At 43.4% G+C, this 14,308-nt stretch overlaps 2 protein-coding genes across 3 annotated transcripts in view; both read left to right on the top strand.

Moving 5' to 3' along the window:
- COMMD5 (COMM domain containing 5) overlaps positions 1 to 9,656 on the top strand; it is a 32,098-nt gene extending 22,442 nt beyond the window's left edge. For both annotated transcript variants that reach the window (XM_033946006.1, XM_033946005.1), the window contains 2 exons: positions 6,317 to 6,392; positions 8,462 to 9,656. In XM_033946006.1, coding sequence (XP_033801897.1) covers positions 6,317 to 6,392; positions 8,462 to 8,563 — 178 coding nt within the window. In that variant the 3' untranslated portion in view covers positions 8,564 to 9,656. The remainder of the gene's footprint in view (positions 1 to 6,316; positions 6,393 to 8,461) is intronic.
- A 3,944-nt stretch (positions 9,657 to 13,600) lies between these two features.
- LONRF3 (LON peptidase N-terminal domain and ring finger 3) overlaps positions 13,601 to 14,308 on the top strand; it is a 34,247-nt gene continuing 33,539 nt past the window's right edge. Inside the window, exon 1 of the mRNA XM_033946559.1 lies at positions 13,601 to 14,223. Coding sequence (XP_033802450.1) covers positions 13,752 to 14,223 — 472 coding nt within the window. The 5' untranslated portion in view covers positions 13,601 to 13,751. The remainder of the gene's footprint in view (positions 14,224 to 14,308) is intronic.

The raw sequence follows: 14,308 nt of genomic DNA, 5'->3' as shown, positions 1-14,308 counted from the left end.
CTGAGTGGAGGGGGTGGGAGTGGATACCAGATCAAAAGTTGCGGGCCAATATGGTGGGGGACGTTTCAGCTGGCCTTGGCCCTGAAACACAGAGCTCTTGTAGCTGTACTGGTCCTGAAGTAAACTGGATGGTGACCAGAAAAGCTGACTTAGACCATGAGCTTTTGATCCCTTATAATTAATAGAGCAGGAGAGAAGAGTAAACACAACATCTTTCTACCCTTAGATTTTCTAATAGGTTATGATCTACAAAATGAACTAAATATCTTAAACCTGCATATTAGTTTAGCTTGATGAAATTGTTTTGGCCTGCCCAGCCCCCTGCTACAAAGGAAGAAGTCAGTCCAGTAGCTTAGTGGCTCTGCTGCATGCTACCATGCAGAGGGAGACTGGTTCCATTCCTTGCTCAGGTCTTCTGCACCCTAGCTACTACAGGAATGCAACAGAGGCCGTGTTCATATCCCATATGGGGAGGAAAGTTTAGGACACAGAATTGCAAGACTGAATGAGGGAATCTGCTGCTGCTGAGATGTGTCACTGCAATTTAAGGAAAAATCATTTGCTTTTGCACCACTGCAGTGTTACAGTAATGGAGATAAACACCTATGAGTACTGCTATAGTGTCAAAGCAATTAGTAAACCAAACCCCTACTGTATAGTGAGAAAGAAGTATAAATATCCAAAAGCACTATGACTCATACACACTAGAATAGATAATAAATGTCTCCTTATGTCACACAACAATTCTTATCCTGTTTAGCAATTCAGAATTCAATATATCCCATATTTAGGGTATGTGATAACTTTGCTCTCAGCCTTAACTGGTATGGCTCTCCCTCAACTCTATGTCCTGGATCTTTCTGGTCAATCGGGATCTCTTTTGCTGTTTGCTTTCCTCTCTGCTTACAGCAGGACCAGCACTAGAACTGGCAGGGTTCCCAAAGACACACTGTCTTTTATATGTTTATGCCCTATAGACTAGCATATGTCTCATTCATTTGCTGTGCCAACTTATCATAGGCAGGCAGGCATCTCCTTAGCTTTAGCACATATGGCACTCTTGGCATAGGATTGCTGTTCAATTATCACAAGCCCAGAAACTCCTTTCCTTCTGCTAGGCTCCATTACTAAGTTACCTGCATCTTGGAGAACTGTGCCAGATTTGTGAGCCATGGAAGTAAATATCCCTTATCAGATCCATGGTCTGCTGTGCATGCGCCAGAAGTCCAGAGATAAAAAGCATTTTACATAATTTCACTTTCTAGTGCAGTAGGCACATCATTCTTGAACCTGTGAGTTCTATATCTCTGATCGAGAGATCTGGTATAGAGAGCCTCATTGACATTTTTTCTGCTCTGCCTCCTCTCACTCCTGTAACTCTTCAGTTTTACACTCTACATGTGAGATGTTAAGGAGCCTGTCTGTCTTGCTCGTGTTTTTTGTTGTTTTTTTTCGTTATCTGTTGTGGGGCTTTTCAGTGCTGTAGAGGCTCCCAGTCTCGGAACATCTCTGGCTGCTAGAGAACACAGACTCTGAGGGCAAAGTCTGTAACCAAGAGGCAGCCTGCTTTGCAGGGATCCTGCTTAGCCAGCTTATACTAACAGACCTGGAACTCAGGGAACATTCCCTTTGGAGTTAGGCTCGCTCCAGGTTTTGTCCGCAGAGAGCTTGAGTGCAGGCTGAGTTGCCCTGTGGCAGTTTTTATCCAGGATTGGGTACTTACTGCATTCCCCCCCTCCACCCCAACGTGGGTTCCTGGACGGGTTTGAGGTCTTAGTCCAGGTGGTAGGATTGAGGAGCAGTCTGAAGAAGCAAGCTATCTAGGTTTCCAGGCTTCTCTGAGGCAGAGGTTCTCTGGCTGCAATTTCAGCTTAAGCAGCTCTATCACCTGCATGGCACAGCGAATACTGGCTGTAACAGCCTATGACAGAAATCCGAGGGGTCTTTAAAAGTAGTTTTTAAAGGTTTCTGAGACTAAGGCCAGGGTCCCCTACCTCTAAAATCCTATTCCCCAAATTTTTGGGCCCTTTATTTAGCTCCTATGGGCCATTTTTGGTGCTAAAATTGCTGCTGCGACGGCCATCCTAGATTTCCCAGTTTTGGAATAAAAGCCTCTATCTGCATCAAAACACCTCAATTTGGCTCAAAATGGTTTAGATGGATTCCTCAGGCCAGAATACTCCAGATTCATGCCAGATTTGCGCTGGATGGCCAGTTGAGGACCATCTGTCTCACATTTGCTCATGGCATGTGAGGGGGAGTAGGATCCACTGGCTTAGCCTCCTTGAGTCCCTCTGGTGGTATGGGGCTCCAGATGACACAAGTTTCAGGTCAAAAATCCTGGTTGGTGCTTGGAAATGGTGTAAATGGATCCCTGGTGAAACATAGCAGCAAATCTGCTGTGAAACCCTAGAGTGACACACAGGGATGTCAGCAAGTGAGTGTCATGGTCTGATTTTTGCTCCAGAATTTATAAGTATGATGTACAAAATGTACGTAAATTACAGTGGTCACTAAGACTCCTCGGGGGTCATGGTGGTGTCCCCACCCTCCCAAGAGCACATTTTATTTATTTCCCCACAGCAGAGCCATGTGTAATATACAGAAAAGGACTGGAATAAAGTGGAGTCTGTATCAGTGCATTTGCTTTCCTAGTCTGGGTCCTAGGTACTAGAAGATTCTGCATCGTACATGAGAAGGCCAGGTCCCAACCAGGTGGCAGCCCTGGATCTTGGAGAGGATATGACTATGTCCTAGAATTACAGATAAAACCTTCACAGACTTCTACTGCCCAGTACTCACTTATGACCACATTCTTTCCCTCCCATCTGGACATTACTAAGAAGCTGACCAACCATTGGGAGGTCCTAGAGGGACCCCTTTGGGTGGCTGAGACCATGGTGAAACTTTACCCAGGTTCTGTATACTAGCAGTCAACACTACTTCGTTCCACAAATTGGTATTTGCAATTTGGAAACCTATTCTATAATTATAGCGCATTGTCTAACGCCTGTACCCTTGAGAAAGGCTTTGTTAGCCGAAACACGGCCCATGTCGGGTCCATTAGCTTTTAATATGGTTGATGTGGATATTTATCTTGACATTGACTGAAGAAATAAAGAAAGGTCAAAAACATTATGTTTCATCCACAGTTTGTTTTGTTGCTGGATTTCTTTTTCTGTGGAATATTGGGTCTTCCCGTTCTTGCTTTTCACAGTTTGTATTGTGGTCAACAGAAAAGGAAATGCATTTCTGGTTTTATTTCTCCAGTGTTAAAGTACTTGCTGACCCTTGCTGTTGCTGGTGAAGATCCCCAAGCACCACCAGCTGAGAACCTCCTCCAAAGGTAGCCAGAACTTCCCTCCACCAAGCACAGCAGTCGCTGGCAGCATCTCTGAACCACTGAGGTGCCAGCATCTGTGACTCAGGAACACTGTTGCTGCCTGCCAAGCTTGGTAAAAGGGACCCCCCTGCCACCTTTAGAGGAAGCTGATATAGCTTGAGGGTCCTCATCAGCTGGAGATTTTATATTTACATTAGGGGCTCTGGCAGAGACTCATTTACAAAGTATGTATTCTTCCCAATTAATATTTCCAAATTAATAAAGCTTCTGCTTATTTGTAAATGGGTCTTTACCAGAGCTTTTAATTAAATGAAATAACTACTTTTGAAGTTTATGGAAATGGTCGAGGATGGAAGAGATTACTTGTGGGGACGGATTTGATTTCTAGCGAGGACCGACGGGTTAGGTTTGATACCAGTGGGGACGGGTTTCATTTCTGTTCCCACGCAACTCTCTAGTGTGTTCCATGGTTCTCAGCTGCTTCTCTAACCACTAGGCCACTCCTCCAAGTTTAGCCTAGTAATTCTCTAATACTATTGTAATGTCCTCTGGAAGCGCAACCCAATGTGTGGTGGACACCTGGATTGCGCTTCCAGAGGGCGTGATAGGACAGAGTACGGTATTGGGGTTCAAGAAGGGATTGGACAAGTTTCTGTTGGAAACAGGGATAGAGGGGTATAGATAGAGGATTACTGCACAGGTCTTGAATCTGTTGGGCCGCCACATGAGCGGACTGCTGGGCAAGATGGACCTCAGGTCTGACCCAGCAGAGGCACTTCTTATGTTCCTCATAAATAATTCTGCATAACACAATGATTTGCACTAAAGTGAGTTGGGCAGGGATATAATATAGAGGAAAACGTGCTAGGTAGTTGTAAATGAAACGTTATGGCACCAGATCCAGCCCTGGTTCTGACTGAGCTGGAATCCTGAAGGAGCAAGTGGAAATTGTCAAATCAAAATAGCATATGAAGAAATACTGTATATACTCAAATATAAACCGAGATGACCTCCCCCCATAAAGGAAAAAAAAAAAATAAAAATAAAAAAAAGGTTGACTCGAATATAAACCGAGATTGGAAATTTGGGTATGTGAGGGTCATAAGTTTCAAGTTTATTAGGATTTGATATACCGCTTATCAAGGTTATCTAAGCGGTTTTTACAATCAGGTACTCAAGCATTTTTCCCTATCTGTCCCGGTGGGCTCACAATCTATCTAACGTACCTGGGGCTATAGAGGACTGAGTGACTTGCCCAGAGTCACAAGGAGCAGCGCGGGGTTTGAACCCACAACCCCAGGGTGCTGAGGCTGTAGATCCAACCACTGCGCCACACACTCACTAATTTTTCAGTTGGAGCTGTTTCGAAGGAGAGCCAACAGATATCTTCCTACTTGGGGCTATGACACCAACCAAAGTTTCTGAACTTCTATTCACACCAGAATACCTGTCTTCAGTCACACTTGCAGAAAACAGAAAAAGGCTTTTCAAATACAAACCCACAAATTAAAAGTACTATTGTATCTAAACAAAACCCTAATATGCCACTCTGCACACAGTAAACTACAAAAGAAATAGAAAGAAATGAATTTCTTCCTGAACAGTTCAAATTATAAAAACATGTAAATTTTCAAAATTGACTATTTCAATCACTAAATTAAAAATAGAAATATTTTTCCTACTTTTGTTATCTGGCAATTTTATTTTTCTGATTATCTTGCTCCTTTGCTCTTAACTCTGTTTTCAAGACCTCTTTACGCATTTGCTGTTTCTTTACTCTCCTTCACCTCTTGCACTAACTACATCCATCTTTGGCACTGATTTTCATATTCAGTTTTCTTCCATTTTTTTCTGCCTCCATCTCAAATCTATCCAGCTCTTCCCCTGTCCTCCATCCATGAGCACCATCTCTTTTCTCCCACTTCTCTCTGTCTATGGGCACCATCTCTTCCCTCTCTTCTCCTTCCATCCATTCATGGGCACCATCTCTTCTCTCTCTTCTCCTTCTATCCATCCATGTGCATCATCTCTTCCACTTCCTCCTCTGCCCCTCCCATCCAGTATATCTACCTTCTTTTTCCCTCCCTCCCCCTCCACACCTCCCCAGTTACACCACATGTTCTCCCCACCCAGTTCTGAAGCACCTCTCACTACAGAAACTACAAAGAGGTTGCCGTCCCGGGAGCTATTCTCTTGCGCAGCCTCCTCTGCTATTCTCTTGTACAGCCTCCTCTGCACCATTCCTTTGTTGCGGTCTGCCCAAGTGGAAACAGGAAGTTGTTTCAAAGTGGGGTGGACTGCAGCAAAAGAACAGCACAGAGGAGGCCACAGCAGTACTGGAGAATCAAAGACCAGTGGCTTAGGCACTTTTGGACTCCACTACCTGCTCCCCCCTGCCCCGGAACAACATCTTACTTACAGTTCTGGGACTAAGGAAGCCAACGCTCAATGCTGGTAAAGAGACTTGAGCATCTATGCATGCTCAAGGCTTGCTGTACTCCCTTTGAGAATCATGGAGATGGCGGGAGCCAGTAGACCTTGAGCATGCGCAGACGCTCAAGGCCCTTCACCAGAACAGAACGTCAGCTTCCTGAGTCCCAGAACTGTTAAGTGCGAAGTCGGTTTGGTATGGGCATAGTGAAGGATAGGAGGGTGAGGGGGACGAAGATAGCAGTGCTGGTCATCGGACGGGGGGTGGAGGATAGCAGTGCTGGACATGTGGGGTGGGGTGGAAAATAGCAGTGTTGATCATTGGGTGGTGAGGAGAGGGAAAAAGCACCTTCGTCAAAAAGAAGGTTTGAATATAAACCGAAGCCCCCATTTTTGGGCCCAAAAATCTTGGTTTATATTTGAGTATATATGGTACTTGTGGATAGAATGTGGCCTGGCATGCAAGAATTCTTTTACGTTATTCCTCTTAACTGCTGCAAGCAAATGCCATGTGTTTAATGCCAAGAATGTACTTGTTTTCAGCTCACTGGCCCGTGCACTGCAGCCATCCATTTTAATGCAGCTGAAGCTGTCTGACAAGACAAGTCACCGCTTCGAAGTAAGTTTGGTACATGTTGTCTGTATATAGCTATGATAACTTGTTTACTTGTTTTAACACTAAAACAGTGGTCTCAAACTCGCGGCCCACCAGGTACTATTTTGAGGCACTCGGTGTTTATCATAATCACAAAAGTAAAATAAAACAGTTTCTTGATCATATGTCTCTTTAGCTATAAATTACAATATTATTATTAAGACTTAGCCAAAAGGAAAGATTTATAAACTATAAAGAGTTTTATCTCATGCAAAATTATCATCATTTCTTTAATAAGACATTAACTATTTTTTCTGAGGCCCTCCAAGTACCTACAAATCCAAAATGTGGCCCTGCAAAGGGTTTGAGTTTGAGACCACTGCACTAGAACTACCAATAATTTTACCTACCTAAAATGACCAATGGAGTCATTTGATCCTAATTTAAAATTGCTTCTTATGTAAAAACATAAGATGTAACTTACAGCTGCTGAGGTAAATATGATATTTTAAAAAATTTTAAATCAATGTTTATTCAGTATTACTCATTGTAGTTCATTTTTTCATAACTTATGGAAATTGAAGAAGATAAAATATGAATAATTGGAAAAACAGAGGTTAAAATCAGAGGTGTTTCTGAAATGAGAGAATTCTATAATATTAGTTGTTTTATTTGGGTTTATTCAGTTTTTATAACTGCTTTTACGACTGTTAAATCAGTATACTTATTTATATTTTTTTTATTTTTATTTTTTTTGTTATGTTGTAATTTCATAAGCATTGTGTAAATCTTTTTTTAAAAATTTGCACCTTATAAGCTATTATTTCTTTAAACACAACAACCTTTTGCTGTTACGATTAATATTCACAATGTTTCAATATAGTTTGAGCCTCACGTATACGAGGGATGTTCAAAAAGTATCAGACCTTTATTCATAAAAAATGCTCGTGTTCAGATGCAACAATCTTATACTAATCTCCTTCAAAGTAGTCCCCTTGGGCTGCCACACACTTCTTCGAACGGTTCTGCCACTGTCGGAAGCAGCGCTGGAACGCCTCTTTTGAGATTGCTCGCAACTGGTCCATCACATTCTGCATGATGTCTTCTCTTGACTGAAATCTGGTCCCTTTCAGGGGCATTTTCAGCTTGGGGAAAAGCCAGAAGTCACACAGAGTCATGTCAGGAGAGTAGGGAGCCTGAGGAATCACAGGTGTGTTGTGTTTGGCCAGGAAACTCCGTATCAGATGTGAAGAATGGGGAGGTGCGTTATCGTGATGGAGTTGCCAATTGCCCACTGCCCACAGGTCCGGCCGTTTGCATCTCACAGCATTATGAAGGCGACGCTGGGATGAGTGGAAACACCTCAATGGAACAAAAGGGATCAAAATTAGCAAGAAATAAAGGAAAGTCAGAGTGTAAAATCTGATGACCTAGTGTATGCTATTTAAAAGGGATATGATACACCACAGGCAACCAGTGTTTAGAAATAAATAAGGGAGTGACATTATCATATCACTTTTACCAAATAACTTTGCAAATGGTCCAAAATACACGGTAATCACGCACTCAGTAATTCGCGTCATTTTCCGACCACTTCTTCCTGTTATCTGGCATGTCAAAGCAGCTCCTGATTGGTGTAGCCTGACTTTAGTACCAGGAAGAGGCAGTCAGAAAATACTGAGAATGATTTTCGGCACCCGCCGGCACCCCAGCTGTCCTCGCCTGCCTCTCCTGCCTTTGATCAGCTCCTAAACCACATTCATGGTTTTTCAAAATTTGCGGGTGTTCCTGAAACAGAACCCCCATGAATTTTGGGGAAGTACTGTAGTCGGTTTTAGGGATGATGGCCCAAAAAATTCTGAGAAAAATCAGATCAAGTGTTGGGTGTAAGGGAACAGATCTGCCTCAAGGTGAAAAGCTCTTACCACATCTTATATGTTTAGTGGCAGCTACTAAATTTATAAATACTATCCGGCCCCTAGAGTTTAAAGTTGGTTTTCTGGTTTATTTCTTTTTGTTTTACTATATGACTTGGATAGGCTCATACGTATGCAAAAAATTCCTCAACAATCCTATTCTTGTCTTTTTTTCAGGTTCCAGTTGCAAAGTTTCATGAATTAAGATATAATGTTGCCCTGATACTGAAAGAAATGAATGACCTAGAAAAGAGAAGCATTCTTAAAATCCAGGACTGATCACACCTCAATAAACTAGTGCGTATCTGTGAAGGATTGTTTAAAGAATCACCACTTGTTAACACTTGCCTGTGTCAAGTGTTGTGAAAAAAGAAAGTCTAGCAACCTGTTACACTGTATATATCTTTTTTTTTTCAATTGAAGTATTAAAAAAAAGAAAAGGCTTCCTGATTTCCCAGAGAAATGTATTTGTGATGGTGGTAACTTCCTTGCAGATTTCCTGTACAGGAAACCCCTTATTAGCTAATATTTTAATTAAGAACATAAGAAGTTGCCTCCACTGGGTCAGACCAGAGGTCCATCGCGCCCAGCGGTCTGCTCCCGCGGCGGTCCATCAGGTCTGTGACCTGTGAAGTGGTTTCTGACCACTTCTATAACCTACTTCTAGTTCTATCTGTACCCCTCAATCCCCTTATCCTCCAGGAACCTATCCAAACCTTCCTTGAACCCCTGTAGTGTGCTCTGGCCTATCACACCTTCCGGATAGAAATGCTTAAACCGCATAGGGCTGTTCATCTCGGAGAAAAAATGACTTGGGAGAAGGGGGATATATGATGGAAGTTTTATAAAATCATGAGTGGGGAAGAATGTTAAGTAGGGAACAGTCAATTAATCTGTTCAAAAACACAAAGACAAATAATGGCCAGTAAATTTGAAAACAAAATCATATAAAGTTATTCATAAAGCACATAAAACCTGAAGTCTGTTGGAGGCAGATGCGATCAAGGTGACCAACATCGTGGGATTTAAAAGAGGTTTGGACACATTTCTGAAGTACTAAGTTTGGAAGAGCTACTGCTCATCTCTGGAAATGAGCCATGAATGGGAACTGCTAGATGTTGAAGCAATTGGCACTAATTAAAATTTACGAGCACAACTTTCTATAAAGTAGTGTGTGTAAATTGTACCACACATATCTTAAAAGTGAGTGTGACCAGGGGAGGGGCAAAAGCAAGTCGTGGGTGACAGCGGCGGCGAAAAGGGCGAACAGAATGCTAGGAATGATAAAGAAGGGGATCACGAACAGATCGGAGAAGGTTATCATGCCGCTGTACCGGGCCATGGTGCGCCCACACCTGGAATACTGCGTCCAGGACTGGTCACCATGCATGAAGAAGGACACGGTACTACTCGAAAGGGTCCAGAGAAGAGCGACTAAGATGGTTAAGGGGTTGGAGGAGCTGCCCTACAGCGAAAGATTAGGGAAACCCGGCCTCTTCTCCCTCGAACACAGGAGACTGAGAGGGGGACATGATCGAAACATTCAAGGTACTGAAGAGGATAGACTTAGTAGATAAGGACAGGTTGTTCACCCTCTCCAAGGTAGGGAGAACGAGAGGGCACTGTCTAAAGTTGAAAGGGGATAGATTCCGTACAAACGTAAGGAAGTTCTTCGCCCAGAGAGTGGTAGAAAACTGGAACACTCTTCCAGAGTCTGTCATAGGGGAAAACATCCTCCAGGGATTCAAGACAAAGTTAGGCAACTTCCTGCTGAACAAGGCCATACACTGATAGGGCGCTGGTCTTTGACCAGAGGGCCGCCGCGTGAGCGGACTGCAGGGCATGATGGACCACTGGTCTGAGCCAGCAGCGGCAATTCTTATGTTCTTATGGGCATTCATAAAAGTTAACATGTAGTATTATAGACTATGCTTGATCTGCATGCAACTTAAATGCAGGCATTTATACCAGGTTTTAGTTGACATAAATTGCTGTGACAAAATTTTAGTCATGGGAATGGGAAATACACATGGAGGGGCATAATCAAAAATGTGCTTAAGTCTGAGGTTGGACATTTTGTGCAACAGGAAAAATGTCCATCTTCAAAGCTGCCAACCGTCGTATCTTTTATTTTTGAAAATGAGCAAGGTATAAGTTTTGGTTCTTAGGACATCTACCTTTTTTGCCCATTTTCAAAAATAAAAATGTCCATTTGAAAAACATACAAAAGCAAGTTTTGCAGAAGTACCCAACTACCTTGTCTGATCACAGCAGAAGGAATCCCCATCAGCTGAGCCAGTTTCGGGGGTATTCCTGGTAGCTCAGCTGATGGGGATTCCCCATGCCGTGATCAGCTGAGCCACGGAGCCCTACACCCCCTCCTGCCTACAGGTCTGTATGCTACAATGATGTGGCTTCCCCCTCCCAATGCATCTTGAGATGCTTTGGAAGGGGCCGAAAGCCCTGATAAGCTAAAAATGGCAATTTTGAGCCTCCCACTGCATCCCAAGATGCACTGGGAGGATGAAACCCCATCATTGCAACACGCGGCCCTGTAGGCAGGAGGGAGTGGGATTCCCTCCTGCTGCTTGCTATTTCAAAGATACAGGGGGGAGGTATGGGATGTCAGGGGGAGGGGTGTTGGGCTCTGCCACCAGGAATCCCTGAAACCAGCTCTACTGATGGGGATTCCTGTGCTGCGATCACTCTTTGAGTGGTGGGAGCGGTTGTGACCACTGAGGGTGTAAGGGGTGGGGGATCAGGCCTTAAATCTTCCCGTGGTCTTCTTGTCAGTTTGGGCACCTTTGTGGAACTTAGACACAACTCAAACAAATCGAACTGTCGGCGTCTTAAGTTCCCTCTAGGAAAGTTTTGACTATGGCTGGGGTACGTTCAGATTGAAGCACACCCGATTCCTGCCCATCGCACACTTCCCAACATACCCCTTTACTCTCTGGACGCACAGCAGCTTAGAAGTGCTGCTGCACGTCCCGAAAGTTGGTTTGATTATTGGCATTTGGATGTCCCTGCTATTAGAATGTCCAAGTGCTGACTTAATCTAGTTTTTTATGTATAACAATTTTTATTGAAAGAATCAAATTATCAGTACAATAGGATAATACAAAAATACATTCAATACAATAAGAATTACAATAAATTTCATACAAATTTAAATAATTCTTTCAAATTTAATTTTCATATCAATTAATTCAATCTTATCTACACCCCCCCTTAATTCCATCCCCTACCCACTATCTTCCCCTAAATGAAATCCCTCACCCTGGATGAAAGTTGACAAAAATAAAGAATTAAAATAAATAACTGGAATGTAATTATTAAACCTTTTTTTTCCCATTATTTTTTATTTTCAAATTTTACATAAAGTGTACAAAATATTAAAATACAATTGATAAAAACATAGTATCACTTTTATATCTAATACATTATATATCTAAATTTGATTTTCCCCCTCACCCTCCCCCCACCCTTTTATTACTTTAATATATAATATTTTTAATTTTCAAATTTTATAGAAAATGTACAACATGTTAAAATACAATTGATGAATATTTCAATAACATTTTTATATCTAATACAATATGTTTTAAATAAATTTTATCCCCTCTCCCTCCCCCCACCCTTCTATTACTTTTCATTCATACATTTCATATTGTATAATATATTATAACATATTATGTAGAAATTATTTTCTTTACCCCCCCTTTATGTGTGTCATAAAAAAGATCCCTAAAAGAAGAAAAGAAGAAGAAAAATCCTACTATTTATTCATTACAGTATTTTGCCAATGGCCCCCATATTTTTATAAATTTAGTATATGTCCCCCTTTGTATTGCTATTGTTCTTTCCATTTTGAATATATGACATATTGTATTCCACCAAAATGTATAATTTAGGTTGTTGTAATTTTTCCAGTTATTAGTTATATGCTGAATGGCAACCCCTGTCATAATTAATAAAAGCTTGTTATTTTCTGGTGAAATTTGACTTTTTTTCCTCATCATGTAATTATTAAACCTAATTTTCATAATAAATCATTGATAACCAAACTTCGTATTTTTGGTGAAAGATTCTGAATATAAGGATCCAAAACGTCCATAAAAAGACGAGTTTTTTTAGGTGAACCTCGAACCTCCCAAGCGATGTAATTGATTCCTCCAATGCCAAAAACTTGGAGATTCTTTCTGCAACAATCTGGTTTTTTAACGTTTTAAACTTGATTATGAGCCCCATATTCTATAAATTGTGTAACTCTAGATGTTAAAGCACATATTATATGCGTGGGTTTATTATACAGATTTACCCCCCTGTCCTTTTACTAAGCTGTGGTAGAGGTTTCTACCGCGGCTCGGAGCCCTAAATGCTTCGATGCTCATAGAATTCCTATGAATGATGAAGCATTTAGCATTCTGGGCCACAGCTTAGTAAAAGATATGCAATTTGTGTGTTTTATGTTATACATGTGGGCATGTTATATGCATAGAAATATGCTGGGGCAATATTCAGCACTATTTAGCTGGCTGGGTCCAGCTGGGAGCTGTTCCTAATCTTCCACTGCATAGCCAATCACTGTCAGCTTTATAATTTAAATATCTTTCTTTGCATAGAGCAGGGGTAGGGAACTCCGGTCCTCGAGAGCCATATTCCAGTTGGGTTTTCAGGATTTCCCCAATGAATATGCATGAGATCTATTTGCATGCACTCCTTTCAATGCATATTCATTGGGGAAATCCTGAAAACCCGACTGGAATATGGCTCTCGAGGACCGGAGTTCCCTATCCCTGGCATAGAGTGCTGCTTCCTGGGGTAAAGTCATGACACTTTTATGGCCATTCACTCAGGTAGATTTCCTCAATCTAAGAAAGAGAATGCAGAAGAATCTAGCCTTTAGTATCAGTGTCTGAAGAGTAGTGCTGTGTCCCCACCCAGAACCTGCAGCTTCAGCCTTTTCCTGAACTTTGTATATTACAAATGCCTCTCATGCATATTCATTTTATTTTTCTGATACTGTGAAAGCCAGCATTACTTTTCAGTACCCTATTCCTGAAAGCTAGGAAGGTTTGGGTTTTTTTATTTTTATTTTAAACATTTTTCACCTTGGCCACAAGAAGGGGTGGGGCCGGCTCTGCCGCGCTCCTTTTGGCGCTGAGCGGAAACCGTCTCAGCAACCCCCTCCCCCCCCCCCAACACAAAAGGGGATAAAAGGCGGTTGGCCACGGAGCTGCAACACTGTTACAAAAGCAGCTGGTTTTGTAACCTTTTCCTGGGCTCCTGCCAATGAGAGGAGCAGCTGTACGTCACATGCTTGGATTTTATATAACGCTTCGCTGGGATACAGTTAGTGCGAGTGGCGCAGGGATGGAGCTGGAGCCGGGGGAGCAGAACTGCCCTCGCCTTTAGGGGGTGGGGGGTGTCATGGGCTGGCGGCGCCCCCCACAGCCACGATCTCATGCTGGAGTTTAAAGAGGAGGCGGCGAAGGCGCAGAACTTTGAGCTGGCGGCCGAGCTGTGCGATCGGCGGCTGCGGCCACTGGGACAGGCGGGGCCCCCGGCGTGCGAAGCCGTCGAGGGCCCCCGGGAGCAGCCGCCGGCCGAGAGCCCCGGGGCCCGGCCGCGGGCGAGGTGGGACCTCTTCACGTGCCGCCAGTGCCAGGGCGTCCTGTACGAGCCCGTGTCGCTGCCGTGCGGCCACACCTGGTGCCGGCCGTGCCTGCGGAGGGGGGAGCCGGGGAGCCCCCGCTGCCGCCGGTGCGGGGAGCCGGCCGGGCGCAACCGAGTCAACGTGGTGCTGAGCGCTCTCCTGGCCAAGTGCTTCCCGGCCCAAGTCCGGGCGCTGCAGCTGGGGCAGGAGGGCAGCGCTCTGTGCGGGGAGAAGCGATGGCAAGCCGCCCTGCTCAAGTACGACGAGGCGCTGCGCTTAGGTAAGGCTGGAGAAGCTGAGCGCCGTTTTGCGCCTAAATGGGAGCGTGCGCTAAACTTTGGCACAGATTTGCCCGGCTTGTAACC

Source organism: Geotrypetes seraphini, chromosome 5 (genome assembly GCF_902459505.1).
Source record: "Geotrypetes seraphini chromosome 5, aGeoSer1.1, whole genome shotgun sequence".
Classification (NCBI taxonomy): Eukaryota; Metazoa; Chordata; class Amphibia; order Gymnophiona; family Dermophiidae; genus Geotrypetes; species Geotrypetes seraphini.
This window is presented reverse-complemented; position numbering and strand designations above follow the sequence as displayed.